The sequence below is a fragment of the Eubalaena glacialis genome, chromosome X, assembly GCF_028564815.1.
Source record: "Eubalaena glacialis isolate mEubGla1 chromosome X, mEubGla1.1.hap2.+ XY, whole genome shotgun sequence".
In the NCBI taxonomy this organism is placed as follows: Eukaryota; Metazoa; Chordata; class Mammalia; order Artiodactyla; family Balaenidae; genus Eubalaena; species Eubalaena glacialis.
Window position 1 is genome coordinate 102322249 of NC_083736.1, and position 16870 is coordinate 102339118.

Here is a 16870-nt window from a genome sequence, read left to right on the forward strand (position 1 = left end):
AGAAGCTGCTCAAACCCTTAGGTCAAGTTTTACAACCTTTCGCCATAGTTTCCTTTTGCAGAAATCACCTCTAATAGGCAGAACCTTAGCCACTCCTTTCCAGAGAGGTTAGGGTTTCAATGGTTTGTTTATCTTTTGGAAGTTTATGGCTTAACTTGCCACCTCATTTCTCTCCCAAGGGCAGGGGGAGGTGAAGCATGCGTTTCTTTATGCACTCATAATGGTTTCCTATGTGAAAGTGTGTGTCTTTGATTTTTTGTTTATGATCTGGAATTGCCTGCTGATTAGACCCTTGGAAAGGGCAGTCCTGCTTCCAGCAGGTACCTCTCATCCAGCCAGGTCTACTCTTCCCCTATTAACCCTGGACCATGGTATTCCAGAAAGAGAAAGAAAAGGTTAATGAGCTAGCTGGATGATGAAACACATTCCTATTGTGAGTGGAATTTCAACAGCTGTTACTGACAAGTTAACAGAGGAGATTTCTCAGTAGGCGTGGGTAAAGACAAGCTGAAGAAACTTCCTTGCACTCCAGACAGACTGTAGATTTCCCTGCAGAGGGTGAAAAAAAACCCCAGGAGTGAACCAATAGATCAGGAGCCTGGTGCCAGAGCCGTGTGCCACCCTAGTCCACAAAAGCACCTTGTAGGAGTCTCCCTAGTCCATGGCTGCCCCTGCTGGAGTCTCCCTGGAGTAAAAACACTTCAAAATATGACCAAGCTGCCATTGGATATGGGTTCCAGCACACCATGGGGAAGAGCCTATACTCTGGGATACCACCTCTCCACCCCACCCCATGTACACCCATCATTAGATTGAGAACTTCTTTGATAGCTGAGACCACACCACCTTACTTATCTTGGATTCTCAGTGCCTAACACAATGCCGGGCCCAGGGCAGCTACTTGAGAAACTCGATTAAGAAACTAAACGGGGTGGGTGGGCAGCAACATGTGGTCAGGACAGATCCAGTGCCTCTCTCCCTCAATTCCAGGATTCCAATGGCATTACCAGCTCAGATTGAGGACCTTCTGTGGGCCACACATAGTACAAGGCCCAGAGGGAAATTCAAATGGGTGAGAGGCACAGACTCTGCCCCTGAGTTTGAATTTCATTTGAATGGGAAAGATGAAGTCACCGTGAAACCATAGTACAAGGCAGCAGTCTTGAAGTTTGGGGTTAGCAGAGTCTTTATCATGTAATCCAGTGGTCTTCAGGCTCCAAAAGGCCTTGAGGGCCCATGAGTGGTTGGAAACAGCAGTCAGGATTTAGGGAAGACACTTCCCAAAGCAAACTGCCTCATAGACATCTTGCTTAGCACAGGAAAGATGGGTCATCTTTCTAGAAGATTGTGTAACAAAGTGCTTTGTCACTGGGCATAAGGGAGAGGAATAAAAGTGAGCTTTTAGACCTTAATGGAAATATTGTACTTAATTAAGATTTAGCCACCACTTCCACCAGGAGACAGCTTTAGGGAAATAGCTCAGCAAATTTACATTTGATCGTTTCTGCCGATATGCTGAGACTCACTGAAAGCAATTTATAAAACTGACAGTACTGGCTGAATTTTAGGAGGGACAAAATGCACCTGCCTGAATTCACTTGAATACAGCGAGGAGCGCTAAGTAAGGAGACCCACCCCTTGCGTGTATATGGTATTTTATACTTCTCAAAATATTTAATAACCCCTTCATCTGTTATGATAGAAGCATTAGGAGCACCAACTCTGGAATCAGCTAGACCAGCATTTGAATCCCAATTTGGCCGCTTCCTAGCCATGTAACCTTGTTTGAGTCAATTACTTATCCTCAAGTCTCAGTTTCCTCATCTGTAAAATGGTCATGACACTAATACCTCATTGAGTTGTTATGGGGATGAATTGAGATACTGTATGAAAGCGCTTAGCACAATGTCTGGCCTATAGTCAGTGCTCAACAAAAATGGTAGATCTTATTATTATCCTTACCACAGCCCTTGGAAGGAGGTGCTCTCAAAGGGGCAGAACCCTGAGGTAACAGAGAAACAGTATGGTTCCTTGCTGCCAAAGACCCGATTTTCACAGGACTTGTTGCCTGCTTTCCTTTAAGTCTTTATTTCTGCTTAACCACAGGCTAGGGGGTCAATGCTCATTTCCACTTAAGAAGATGAGTGAAAAATAAAATTAACCCATGCGAGTTTCCTCATTTCCTGTGTCATTTTCAGACATGCTTATTTGGCCACTGTAGCAATGTTTCATGTTCATTTCAATATCCCCTCTAGTCCTACAGCTTTTCCCTTGAAATCGTGAAGCCCTCAGTAATGTCACCTTCATATACTGGTACAGAAACCTGGGAGAGGAGGAATGGAAAAGACTCCTGATGCTGGTGGAGCCAGAGGTCTGGTCTCTAACCACAGGCCCTCCTCTGCCCTTGATTCTCATGCTGAAATGTCTGTGTCGTGGGCAGGGGGTCTGCTCATTTCCAGGCTTTGGTCCCAGACACCAGAGTGGAGGCACGGTTCACTCACTTCAAAGCCCTAAGAGCATTTGTGTCCATGCAAAAGCTGTGAGTAACTGAGAACTCATCATATCACATAAAACTGTAATGTGATTGAGGAAGCATAGATAAGAGCATGGGCTTTGGAGTCACACAGACATGGGATTGCATAGTTTTGTTTTTCTTTTCCATTATGGTTTATTACAGGATATTGAATATAGTCCCCTGTGCTATACAATAGGACCTTGTTTATCCATTCTGTATATAATAGTTTGCATCTGCTAATCCCAAACTCCCAGTCCTCACTCCCCCTCCCCTCCCCCGGCAACTACAAGTCTGTTCTCTAGGTCTGTGAGTCTGTTTCTGTTTGGTGGATAGGTTCATTTCTGTCATATTTTATTAATAGATTCTACATATAAGAGGCATCATATGGTATTTGTCTTTGAGATTGTCTAGTCTTACTCTGTGACCTTGGCGAGTGAACTGATGTCTCTGAATGTCAGTTTCACCTGTAAAATAGAAATAATAATACAAGTGGTTTTGCAAGTTATGTGAACTTGTACATGAGTAACTTTTAGCAGAGTGCCTGGAACATAATCAAATCTCAGTGAATGGTGGTGATTTTTTTTTTATGGCCTGTGAAGTCTGTGGCAGTAATTGTAAACATCTTCTGTGGGTAAAAAATCTTAAATTACTTCAAAGCATTTCCCACATGTGGATCATTTGATCCTCACAACCTCTTGGTGAGGCGGTCACCTTTTGCATGTGAGGAAATAGATTCAGAGCGACCAAGGGAGGTACTCAAGGTCATGAAGCTCATTAGCGGTGCTGGGCTGAGAAGGTACTAGTCTAGGCTGAATACTTGCATCTTTGCTTGACAAAGTCTTTGGGGCGACAGTTGGCAAATATGAGCTGTTTGAACTGAGCATAATCCTTCCTGTGAAAAAATGTCTAAATGCTACTAGCTACAGTTTAGCTGCTCGCCAAACCACACGGTGTTTCTCTCTGTGTCTTGTGTGATGCCCAGCATGTTGCAAAAGTGCAATAAATGTGACATCGTAAGAGTACCCTTTGCAACAAGGCTGAGTGATACATGGCCACGGTGGTACCATTTACCACCAAAAGGAAAATCTTTCTTGAGGCATGCTGTGTGGTTTTGTTCATGCTGCTCAAGGAGTACCAAATGTCCAGAGCCTGGAAATTCTTGAAACATTCTGAAACACATCAGCAGACCTCTGGTGCCACTTGGCCATTTCTCTTCTAACCTGAAAATGACAAGGCGTCAACTTCAGTGAACTCTAGGGAAAGGATGGGAGGACAAAAAGATAAGAGCATTTTTGACCTCTCTGTGACGTTTGCCTCATAGCCATATTCATCTTGAAATACATTTCTCTTGGTTTCCATGATGTCATAGAGCCAGTTCCTCTACTTCTTTAAGCATATTTCTCGAGGATCCCTGGTTCCTCTTCCAGCCCTGAAATGTTGGTGTTCCCCCGAGGTCTTTCCTCCTCTCTTACTCTATACTCTTCCTGGGCAATCGCACCTACTCCCATGCTGATGGTCTCCAAATTAATACTTTCAGCCCACGTGTCCTGCTCTCCACTGAACCCTTCCATAATGCCAAATAAACATGTTAGAACTGCTGCTACGTTTATATTTGTCTTAATTTTGCTTTCTCTATTGAGAGGAATAGATATAGCTAGGGAGAGATTTTTTTCCCACCACATGTGAATTGATGTTTCCTTCAGCTTTTTATTATTTGCTATGTAATAAAGACAGGGTGCTTAGATATTTATTTTGCTTCCTACTAGATATTCCTAATTTAATTTTTACCGAGATATCCATCGTGTCACTGTGTTTGTTCTCCTTTCTTTGTATATGGACTTATACAAAAGTTACATATTCGAGGACCATTTGCAGATATTTAGTCTTTGTAGAATGTTTATGTTTGTTGGTAGAGTCTTTATAAAAATTTCGACAAATTTTCTATAAAACTGACAAGGGCTGTCCTATTGGCCAAAACCAGAATAACGTGTTATTATTCTCTTGGGAATATGATTATTACTGGTGGTCCAGTGGCTGCTCATTTAAGGGGCCTCCCACATAATCATATTTGTTATCAGCCTACCAACTTCATTAGCTTTTTTTATTAATCACCATTCTAAGCTAGTTGTTTACTCTCATTTCCAAAATAACCAGAAACTGAGGCACAGTTCTGTCTGGAATCCTGAACAAAAACTAAAGGCTACACTAGGGATGTAATGTACAGCATGGTGACTATAGTTAATAATACTGTGTTGTATACTTGAAATTTGCTAAGAGAGTGGATCTTAAGTGTTTTCAACATATCAAAAAGCAAAACAAAGCAAAAAAGTGATGGATGTATTAATTAACGTGATTGTATTTCATGTTACACAGTTGTATGTTAATTGGTATATGTATACTATTTCACATTGTATACATATACCAGACCATTAATCACATTGTTTACCTTAAATATATACATTCTATATTTGTCAGTTGTCCTTCCGAAAAGCTGGAAAAACCCCTAAAGGCTAAAAAAAATCAGCCCTCCCACATTCCTCTGGGCCTCTTGGGATAGAAATATATTTCTACCCAGATTTCCATTTGGGGTGCTGAGACCAGTTAATCACACCAGGCCTAGCATCCCTGCCATCTTTGGCCAATGTCCAAAATAGAGACCCATCTTGAAACCTCTCTTTTCGTGTCTTTCTATTCCCATACTGCCTGTGCTTCCTCTCCCGTGGCTCGTTTTCTGAGAGTTGTCTCTTTTCAAAATTATTCCCATGTTTCTACCTGGAACATCCCACTCCATGGGAAAAAAATTCCCCAAGTCTTCTTCAACCTGCTCTATCTGCTACACTGTCACCCGAATAATAGTTCTGAAACGCAAAGCTCATCATGCCATTCCACTGTTTGAAATCTCTTTATCTAGACAGGAAGAGTCCAAACCCCAGAGAAAGGCATACGAGATCCTTCTTAATTTGATCTCCACTGGTCTTATTTTTCGCATCCCTCTTCTTTGCTACGGTCACACCAAGTTACCTGTAGTTTCTCTAATACACTACATTGTCTCTGCTCTCCTCTCGGCCTTAGCACGTGTTGTTCCTTGTGCCTGAAACGTGACCTCCCCCCCCATGGTTTGGTTACTTGTTCTTCCTAATTCAGCTCAAGTGTACTTCCTCTGTGAAGCTTCCTTCTTCAGGCTGCTGGGAGCCCCTCTCTTGTCCTTCAGTAGCAACCTGTTGTCATCTTTGGCCTGAGTTGTCATGGCCAACACCCATTACACTTTGTCTCCTTGAGGGTGGGAACTGTAACTTGTTCATCTCTCGCCCTAGACCCTGGTGAGCTCCTACTCATCCTTCAATACCTTGCTCAAGTGTAATGCCCTCTGATGCCTCTGGGGGGTATTAGCTACCCTTCCTACACTGGCCTTCCAAAGCATCCCCTGCCTTCCTGGGCACATACGAGACACTGTGTAAATGCTGAATGAAAGACTGAATTTATTTACGAAGATTCAGTGATTATCTGAAGATCACAGAACAATCCAGGAGTGGAGCTAGAATTAGCCATTCTTCTTTGGTTGGAGACAATTCCTTGGGGTTTATAAAAAGACCTAACCAGAAATCAACTCCAAAAATTAAAATTGCGGAGCAAGATGCAACTTAGTTCTTAAATGTAACATGAAAGGAAGTTGTTTCTTTTTCCAAGTGTTATGTTCTTAATACATTTCCCCAAAAGAAGTCTGTTCTGCCCATATATGACTTCAGTTCTGGAAAATGCTTTGTGTCACCCATACTGATCCTTTCCGTAGTTCACCAGAAGCCAGTGTTCTGGCTTTTGAAAGTCTCATACATGTTACTTTCTTCCAGAGGTTTAAGATCTGTTCTTTTTCTTACATAGCACCAGCATCACTTAGTTCAGCAGAAACAGGGGCCTAAGGCTAAGAAACGTAATCGATCATGCTTGGAGTATTTGTTTGCTGGAATACACTGTTGAATAATGTATTACACCAACCTAGTGCTTTCCATTTTTCAAATCCCAGTGAGCTCCTACTCATCCTTCAATACCCTGCTGAAGTACTATATCTCTGATCTCTTTGAGAACCTCAGTTACCTCTCTGCTGTGTCCTTCCAAAGCATTCTGTGCCCACCTGGGTGCATCCATTGTATTCCCTATTGTATGTATGCCTGTCTACCATCCTCGTTTAACTGTGAGCTCTTTGAAGACAGGGACTGGTCTTCATTCACCTCTCTTTGTGTACCCCCTGTACCTGACACAGTACCTGGTACATACGAATGTTGGTGGCATGGAGATGAAAGGCAGGGCAATGATGTTCTTTGGAACATCCACATCAAACACTTTCCTTATATGGGGAGGTATGATTATTGGCACTGATTTCTCATGCAATAGGATAGCAGTCAGTGAAGGAGAGTCTTCCCTTCTTCTGAACTGCTGCAGTCCCGCTTTTTGTAGCACCCTTCAATTTGTAATACACATGCCCTTGTTCTGTAGTTATATTTTTATCTGTGTATTTAATATACATTTTATATACAGTATGCAGCCAGAGATGAAACCCGCTGCTCAAGCCTATAATGTCCCTCAGAGCTGGGCATTTATTTATCTCTTTACTCCCAGCACCTTACCGTTAAAGGGGAGTAGGTCTCTGCTTTGGTCTTAGGATTCTTTGAAATGAAAGTCAGCCAACAATCCACAAGAAGAAGGCATGTAACTGGTTTCTTTTCCTATAAAAAGCAATGTTAGGCTGACCTAAGATCTTCTCTTTTCCTCTCTTTATACAGCTGTGTAACCTATAGACCCTCATAATTAAGCTGGCCAGAAGAGTATAGGGCATGTCTAAGCGACCTGCAGAAGGCCACCAAACCTGCCGGGGGTTGGCTGCCGTGATTGTGAGTGCAGGGAATGTATTAGGCTCAATCTTTTTTTTTTTTTTTTTTTTTTTGGCTGCACTGCACGGCTTGTAGGATCTTAGTACCCCGACCAGGGATTGAACCCGGGCCCTCTGCAGTGAGAGCACAGAGTCTTAACCACTGGACCGCCAGGGAATTACCCTAGGCTCAATCTTAAAGGAGAACGAACACTCTGAGATGACCATTGCTTGATACAGAATTATAATAGAGTTATATATATTTATTATAAACACCCAACTTTCCTTCCCTTTTTCTTCCCCAAATGTTTGTCAGGATGTGTTCTAGGCCACAGTCCCGCCTCCACAGGAGTCATTGGGAACTACTGACTGATTCCCCCTCAGGCCTGCTGACTCGAGCTCCTTGCAACAAACCCTGCTTCTGCTTTATCTGCAATTTTCCTACCGGGCTATCATGTCCTTCCTTTGAAGTGAGGGCTGGGCCCTGTGATCTCAGCCTGGGGGCTTCCCCGGGCTCCAGAAAGACTTAGGTACCTGGCAGCCTTCTCTTTGTGTGCACGGGTGAGCGCTGGGGCAGCATGAACCCGTCGTGAGCCACATCTTCTAGAAGTGGGCAGTGGCAGCTGCAAGTAGAGTAACGGGCAGCAAGGAGAATGAATCCCTCGGTGGATCTGACAGCTCGTAAGTGAACAACTTACCTGGTACAGGAAAAGCCATAGGGAAGCCAGCGTGCTCGATTGTGAGGTCATCCTTCGGGCTTTTGGTTTCTAGAGGAATTTCACTGGGTAGATCACGATCTTTTCTTAGACCCATGGACAGTTTTTTTTTAAGACAAAAATAATCCTCTTTGGTGGCAGTAAGAGGTGGGGGTAGGAGATGGGGAATTCTTGCAACTAAGGCTATGGCCAGCTGGATGTTTTATCCCCTACCATTTGTGAAGTGGGATAGATGGCAGTTGGGCCTGGTCACGTCCCGTTCTTCCTTCAGCATTTGAGGGAAGCCCTTTGTTTTTAATAGATAGTATTTCCTCTTCCTTAACCATAGCCCCCAGATAAGATGCTGAGACACATGCTCAGCTCTTTTGTAAACTTAGGTTAAGGGGCAAAAGCTTGAAGAAGAGTTGCTGCATTTTACACCAGCTCAAATTCTTTGACCTCCAGTTCTGGCAGGATGTCTCTTTTTTTTGCGGGGAGGGGGTAGCATATGAGCTTTGCTAAAATGGTCTAAATTCCTAGTTTAGAAATATGTAATGCTAAGGTCTCAATTGACCCCATGTAACTCTTCTTTTCAAACATTCAATGGGCACCTTCCCTATAGAAGGCCGATTTGGGTGTAGAACATTGAGAATAGAGCAAGTTCCTAGGACGATAAGGCATAAGGCGCGTGTTCGAAAACAATGTCCAGACATCTCTCTGGTATACAAAAAGCCCTAGCAACTTTGGGAATTGAATTTTTAGGCTTGAGTTTGAGGGAATTTGTGGCTCTTTTGCCGGAGTGGATCAGGGAAGGGTATAATTATCACCCATGCATAGTAACAGCAAGCAGCTAGAACCCCAGAGACTCGAGATGTTGGTTTACCATATCCTGTTCACTTGGGCTGCTAGTCTGCATCTAATTTTTTCCATCTGACTGCTTCCAAGAATACTACATTCTGTTTTGAGAACTAGGAAATGTTTTATTACTAGGTTTTGCTTCCCTTTTCTTTTTTCCACACATTTATTTGAGGCATCTTTTCTTTTCTTTAATGCTTACAAAAATTTCTACCTCTGTTCTTTATGCATCTTATTTTCTCTTCTTAGAAGCATCAGTGTTGGAAATGAAAAGCTGAAACCTGTAATAATGCATCAGTTTGCAAATATAAACACAGGTCAGGTGATTATTAGCATTTTCTTGGCGTTAGCTCATGCAGCATACACAATACATTTAGAAGCTTAAGAAGTCATTCGAATAGGAACTATTTGCCCCATATAATATATGCAGTATATGAGGTCTGGATGCTGGGGTATACCTATCGATTTCCTTTTTTGCAACCTATTACTGAAATTTGCAACTATAATATGCTGGCTTATTGGATTTCATTAATGTGAAGTTCCTGCTACAAACAGTGGAAGTCACTCATAACAGAGAACGGGACTACAGCGGAACCGACCTCATTTGCTCGCGTGTGTGAGAGAGAGCATGAATGTATTCTGTGTGACCATGCCTTGTATGTGTGTCAGTAGTGAGCTATCTTTTGCAGGATCTAAGATTGAAATGAGGCGGCTGTAAAAAGAGCTAGTGCCTCCCTTACTTGTCCGGCTGCTTTTGCAAATCTGCCTAACAAGTAGCTCAGCAACTCCTGATCAAATGATCTTCGAAATGGCTTCCCTCCATTACACGCTGTAATGGTATCTCCCAGGCCAGGCTTTCTGAAACAGCACACCCCTGTCTCTGATAGCAGAGTTCCCTTGGTGAGTGCCCCAGAACAGACAAGCCCCAAAACAAGGCCATCTAAGAATTGGTCCTACCGGCCAACGAATCCTCTTGGAGTTCTGTCAGTAAATCTCCTAGCCTTGGGTCTTTGGATGAGACAAGCAGTTGAAATCGGTAAGTACCAGCCTGAAGTGGGTTGAAATGAAAAAGCTAGAACTGTCATATGAATATTCGGGGAGGATGAAAGTACATATATGAAGAGAGAGAATGTGTGTGTGTTTGTGGGTTTACTTGGATCCATATTGTAATGGTGTCATGGGAAGGGAATTGAGGAGAGTTCGAGATTCTGGTCTCAGTTCTTTCAGTTATTTTGTGACCCTGGGGAAGTCACTTAACCTCTATGCCTTGTTAATTCCTCATGTGGAAAATGGGGATGGTGCTCCCTTCTTCACATGTTGGTGTCCCGCTCAAATAAGAGCAAGAGCTCAAATAAGCTCCTGGACGTTACGAAGTCATATAGTAAAAAATGAGGTGTCGATAATCCGAGGGTAGCTGGCGTCTACATGATGCCCAATTGCTTGGCAGTTAGACTAGTGCCAAAATTGTCAAACGCCTTCTTAGCTCAGACCTGCTTGGAGTAGGCACATAGGCTTATTCAACACCATGAAAAACTTACTCAGAGCTTCAACAAAGGCATAGCACTTATAGAGTTCCATTTCATTCCCTCACATGTGTATTTAATGCCTCCTGGGAACAAGGCACTGTACTAGGCAGTTTGAAAGCATTACAGTTATGACTGAGGGGTTCTTACCCTCAAGGAGCTTATGATCTAGTGAGGGGAATGACATGTTTCATGACTATGTGCGATTTGAGACAAGATGGTGGCAATGCTAAGTTGGGCCCATCTGGCTGACTATTGTTAGGGGTCGGGCTCTCGTCCACCTTGTCTGGGAATGGGAGTGTGGGTTTAGGGCTGCTGAGGGACCCAGACCTGGCTCATTCTCCTCGCTATAAAATGAGACCTGGCTCATTCTCCTCCCTATGAAATGAGCCCTTTCTCTCTTCTTTGGCATCTTAGCATATTATGGGAAATAATGTCTGAAAAGTTGCTAGAAATCTTCAGATACAAGTTGCTGTAAAAATGTAAAGCAAGGTATAAACATTCTTTCAAATGATAATACATTGTCCCCTTTGTAGAAGGCTAGGTGATTTTTTCCTTTTTTCTTTTTTTCTTTTTTTTTTGGCAATTGAAAACAGTTCACTACATCTTCTTACACTGTCAGTCATAAGTGTCTGGCTGGTTGGTTCAGTTGCTAAGAATGTGTCCAAGATAAAGTGGGTTTAGTATCAGCATAGGATAGTTAGCAAAGCATCATTTGTTCCCCCATCACAGTTTATCCTGGGAAGCTCAGCTAGCCATCTTGAAAATGTGTGCTTCTGTTTACAGGGGAGCCCAAGAAAGAGCCAGCAAGTAACTCTTGGATCCTTTTTCCCACCATCAAAGTATAATTCAGTGTATACGTCATTCTTATAGTAAAAGCAGTAACCTCAGCCTGAAATACGGAGAACAGTCCAGTGTTGATATCATTGTCTAAGGAGACATTGGCTGACTTTAAATCTGTTTACTTAATACCTCCAAGTCTGGAAGCTGTCATTTAAAGTTCACTTTTTCTTGATCTATAGAGCTAATTCTTGTTACAAAGATTTACCCAATTCTAGAAATTTGAAACGCTCTCATGTTCTGTTAATGTCTAAACATAGTGAGAGTTCTTTGACTTGTTTACTACATTTTTGAGATCCTAAAATCAGTCTTATTTCATGTGTGCTCTTGTCAGTTTAACTGTCATCTCATCAGCTCTAGGTGTCTTGCAGCCAACCCTATTCTTTATGTAGGTATCTCAGAAACATTAGGAAGTTCACCGTGGAAATTTCCCCTGGGCTACATCTCATTCCTGTGTTAGATCCTCTAGTTTGATATGACAGGGATATAAGCAGTATTGATGTGCTCACCAATTTATAGTAATGGCCTTGTGTGGTTGGTGGTTTGGGAGCTTTACCTCTGGGTTTATTAGGTCATGGCTGTGCATCTGCCGGCCTGGGCTTTTGTTTTTGAAAGGAGGCCATTATTAGTTTGTCTCTCATTGGGAAAATATGCAAATAAACAGTTATTTAGATTTTTGAAAGCAGACAGAATAATACAGACATATGGGTTGTCTCTGAGGCACCAGATCTGATGAAAATATTTAGTGCAGTTGCTAATGGCTTAATAGATGATCTTTGCAAGTCGTAGGGCCAGTATTTCTGGAGTCTCACCCTTCACACACCTGGGTAGAGCATCTGTGGCAAATGGGCACAATTGGCATTTTTGATTGTATCCAATTCAACACATATGCCATGGTATGAATTTTGGCCACATTAGCTAGAGTATACTTGAGCACCTGTCTTTCCCCTTGACTCCTGGAACATGCAGGCTGGCGGCTTTCTTTTGTAACCTACTAAACATTCTCCGAGGGTTTAGTTTGTCACCACATTAAGAGAATGCATTTTGGAAGAATGAGAGAATAATGACAATTATTTATAATGCCTAATCATTTCATCTGAAGTTGCCATGCATCTTGATAAAAGTTTTCCTCTGAAGTACTTTGCAGCAAATCTCTGTGTCAAAATGCAACTCAGTGAAGGGGTGTGTGTGTGTGTATGCACCTGTGTGTGCGTGCCTGCCCTTGCACTTGGGGGGTGGGAGTGGGGAGTAGAGAAGAGAGCGAGAGAAAAGGGAGATAAGGAGGGAAGGAAATAGAGAATTAATCTTTCTTAGTACTCTGAAAGAGGGGTGTTCTGGCTTCTTGGTTATCATGAGACAAGAGGCTCATTTCCTACTGCTGATGAATTTCAATTGTAATTACAGAGCACCGGTAAGCCACATTCAGTCCCAAGGGCTGGTCGAAAAATACAACGTCCACAAAAGCCATTTGAATTCTCTCTGAAAAACCTAGTAGCCAAGTCTGAAAGCAATTTGTGAATAGATACAAACTGTTGCTGGTTGTCCATTCAGATTCCTCCACGATGCTAAGAGCCACGTTCTAAAAGTGAAATGAAATGGCCTGTGGCTGGATCCAGCGTGACCTGCACTTGCAAGTTTCTGCCGTGTTGCAGAAGCGAACGACAACAGTTAAAACTTTAAAGATCAACAGTTTTTCGATTGGGTTCCTGGAGAATAATGGCACTTTTGTACAATTCTTGAAATAGAGCCTACAGCCGCCCCAAACAAAATAGTCTCTTTCAAGATCTTGGAAATAATGACCTCATAGGCAGATTGAACCGGCAGTCCATTAATAGTATCCTTTGTAGAAAGCTGTCTCAGGGGAGGGACGTGGCTTAGTAAATCGGCATTGTTTACAAACATAACAGAATAGAATCCCCCTTTTTTTCCTACGTTTGTGGAATAGTCGGAGATACCTCCCACTTGGGAAGCAAACACATTAACAGCAAGGCTTCCTTACAGGGCCCTACCCTTTCTCCATCGGTCACCTAAAAGTGTGCTTTGAAGCACTTGCTTTGAAGGTGAGTTAGAGGTAACAAGAGTCTCCAGCCCTATTCCTTTGTCACCAACTCAGAATTATCTGGAATCGTGAGAAGAAGATGAAGATTGGTTGTGCCTTGTAAAGAGTCATGAAGAACTGACGTAATATCAGGATAATTTGAGCAAAACCAAATCTGAAATGTCTAGGTAAACGGAGTGATTATTTGCTTCATGTTCCTATTGTGGAAGTAGATAAAGATTCTTCAATTTCATTTCCATCTCTGTAAAAGAGGTTTATTCCAGCCCCTCTTATAATCCACTGATAAGCTGAATGGAATTAAACCAATTCCAGTTTGCTGGGCAGTAGAAAGGTGTACCATCTAAGCTGGGTCCCTTGCAGAATGCCTGTGATATAGACCACAGCAAGTGTGTGGTATTCAAATTTTGGGCAGGGATTTCTAGTCTACTATAGGAGAGTATAGTGTGAATTTTATATCCCAAGTAGCCCTTTTTTCCCGACCTGAAAAGAAACAGGGCATCTACCTTTTGAGTCTCTACCCAGAGAGAATATTTAGGAACAAAAAAGGCCACTGTCACCCACACCTAATTATCCAGAACAAAGGAGCCTAGTATTTTGGATTACATAGGTGCAGTAGAACCCTGACTGGCTCCGACTCCTACTTGCCTTATTGTGTAAGATCAACTTTGTATATCATGTTAAAGAGGGTATGTATGTTTCTCTGACTTCTGTCATCTCAAGTTAACTAACGTGTCCTCAGAAAATAGGTATCATCCAGAATGCGGTGGCTTTCTCTCCCTGTGAGACACATTTTTCAGAAACCTATTTTCTAGGTATTACCTAGAATCTTCAGTTCTTTTGCAATAACCTTCAAACTTCATTATTTTTACCAACCTAGATTCTGTATATTGAGCTTTAGTTAATAATCACCACATATTCAGGCATTATTTTTGAACCCAGAAAAGTAAAACAGACAAAGCACACACAGAGAAAAAATTAGTGCTTTTACTCTGGTGGCAAATTCTTTTTAGTGACTAAATTAAAACCATGAACCCGTCTGATACAGAATACCACTGGTGAAGTCAGTCTTAAACTCACTTTTCTTCTGGAGAAAGAACGAATTTAGAAGGACCAAAATCAAAACGTGAAAGGGAATGTAGACCCATTAGCAGTGATTTCATATATTTACCAGCAGTATCTATGAATATAATCGATCCTTGACATCACAGTTAGTTTTTCATTTTACCTTGTGCTGTAGTTTCACCCATATAGGAAAATATGAGACTTAATCAAGCTGGTGGCGACAAAACATTTACTACTGATATTTTCACTGTCATGATTCCTGAAAAAAAATACAGATTTGGTCTTAATTCATTAAGATAATGCAAGGCATGACACTTAGGCCAAGGAAAAGAAAAGAGGTCTCTTGTCCAAACCAAGGCCAAACCAGTCATTGTTAGTTGGCAGTCACCTGTGCAGATGGAGAAACTATTAATTGATACTCAATATATTTGAGAAAATTTAAAACAGTAAAAATTTCCACATAACATAATGTAACTTAGAATTCATTACTGAAAGTAATAAACACATTGTAACCACTGAAGGGCTGAAAAGAGTTACGGTAGATTATCTCTCATTATAGCAGGTTTTTGTTGTTGTTGTACTTAGGTTAATAGTAAATGTTATTGGAATAAAGTGATATGCCAAGTTGTGTATGGAGAGCTCATACACTCCTAAATTAGTGCCGGTTAATACTTGATGAAATTACAGAGATTTTGTTGCAGTGGGAAGACAGCTGGAAGCAGAAACATTTCCAGGTTTACTAGATTGTTTCTCAGTTCTTTCTCATAAAACAGTAGGGTGTGTTTTGTTAATCAGGTGCACACAGGTAAGAACCAGACGCCAAAGGCATCCCAATGTCAAAGCAACTAACAGATGATTGTTGTGGGCCATGAAGTATCAACAGCCAGGCCTGTGTCAATTCCAGACTCCAAGGAGGTTGTGCTACCTGACCACGATGATCATGAGGATAGAATTTTTAAAGAAGAAAGATTGGAAATTGTTCATTAAAAGACTGAGTGGACAGCAGAAAATAGAGTGTCTCTGGGGGAAAAGGAAGGGACCTTAGGTGTTTGTGTCTACATATTGAAAAGCCATTCATTATTGCCTTCGCTTTCCTCTTTGGGGAATTACATCGTTGGGCTTTAGGTAGGCAGCTCCCTTCCCTCTAGAAAAGAAACCCCTCAAAATTGTCAGTGCCAAACCTGAGACGACATGAGATGAATGCCTTTGTTTCTAAGATGTTAGACTCCCCGTATTTACCAGGTTGTCTTTTAGACTTCCCTTAACTCCTGTTTTCTCCTCCTCTTCTTTAGGAGCTGTGCAATCAGTTGTAACTGAAAATGTCTGACGGTCTGGATAATGAAGAGAAACCCCCAGCTCCCCCACTGAGGATGAATAGTAACAACCGGGATTCTTCGGCACTCAACCACAGCTCCAAACCACTTCCCATGGCCCCTGAAGAGAAGAATAAGAAAGCCAGGCTTCGCTCTATCTTCCCAGGAGGAGGGGATAAAAGTAAAGTATCAGTGGCCGGGCATTGAAAAGGGGCTAGTTTATTCTTTCATTGTCACTTTCTTTCTCGAGTAGTCATTTCTTGAGCATGGGCTGTTCAGGGCCTGCCTGACCTTTACATCTACACCTTCAGAGGTTGCATTTTGTCAGAGGATAATGTTTGATTGACTTACTGTGGGTTTACAGAAAATACACTTATGCTGTGTTTGCCTTTCACATAGCATCGAATTCATAGTGGTAAGCCAAGGGAAATCATAGCAACAGTACTGTCTTAAATATATGAATAGTGACTTTCTTTTTGATAACTTAAAGGAGAATTTATAGTAATCCCTTCCTAACTGCAGGTTGCCCTTATTGGGAATTTGAGTATAGGTGGATTTACTTCTGTATACCTTTTTGACAACCATGAAAATTTTGAATTGAGTATGCGGAAGTCAGTCCAAGTGCCCTATTATTGTCTCTCTGACTATATCACAAGGTGGGAAGAAACTTCTGAGCTATTTGTTTCCTCTCCCATTCTTCTGCCAGTCATCCCCTACACAATCAGCCCTTTTTGCACCGGGTATCCCAACAATATACTATCATTTATCCTTGTGTTGTTCATAATACCATTTGGTCCTTAAATACCATTTGGTCCATAATACCATTTGGGCCTTAAATGTTAAACTTTGTAACATCAGGGGATATAAAATCTCTAGTAAGTAATTGTCAGGTTGCATTAATTAGCATAAAGCTTAAACATGGCTTCTATAAATGTGACTATTGCGGCGGAAGAGAGTAAAGCCAAGTACAAGGACTCCGGCACCAGAGAAAGTTGCTAAAGGGTAAGAGGGGTGATGTCTCTTGAAGAGAAGAGGGACACTCTTGATCTTCTCAAAGGTAAAACAGATAGCTTTGTAGGTCGTTTATATGGTATTAAAGAATTCGTACCATAAGGAAAGCTGAAACTCTTATTAGGGTCAGTAT

The 16870-nt window shown here is 41.8% G+C and overlaps 1 protein-coding gene across 11 annotated transcripts in view; it reads left to right on the forward strand.

The window, feature by feature from the left end:
- PAK3 (p21 (RAC1) activated kinase 3) overlaps positions 1–16870 on the forward strand; it is a 272619-nt gene that overhangs the window by 171068 nt on the left and 84681 nt on the right. For all 11 annotated transcript variants that reach the window (XM_061179278.1, XM_061179267.1, XM_061179272.1 and 8 more), the window contains one exon: positions 15706–15907. In XM_061179278.1, coding sequence (XP_061035261.1) covers positions 15733–15907 — 175 coding nt within the window. In that variant the 5' untranslated portion in view covers positions 15706–15732. The remainder of the gene's footprint in view (positions 1–15705; positions 15908–16870) is intronic.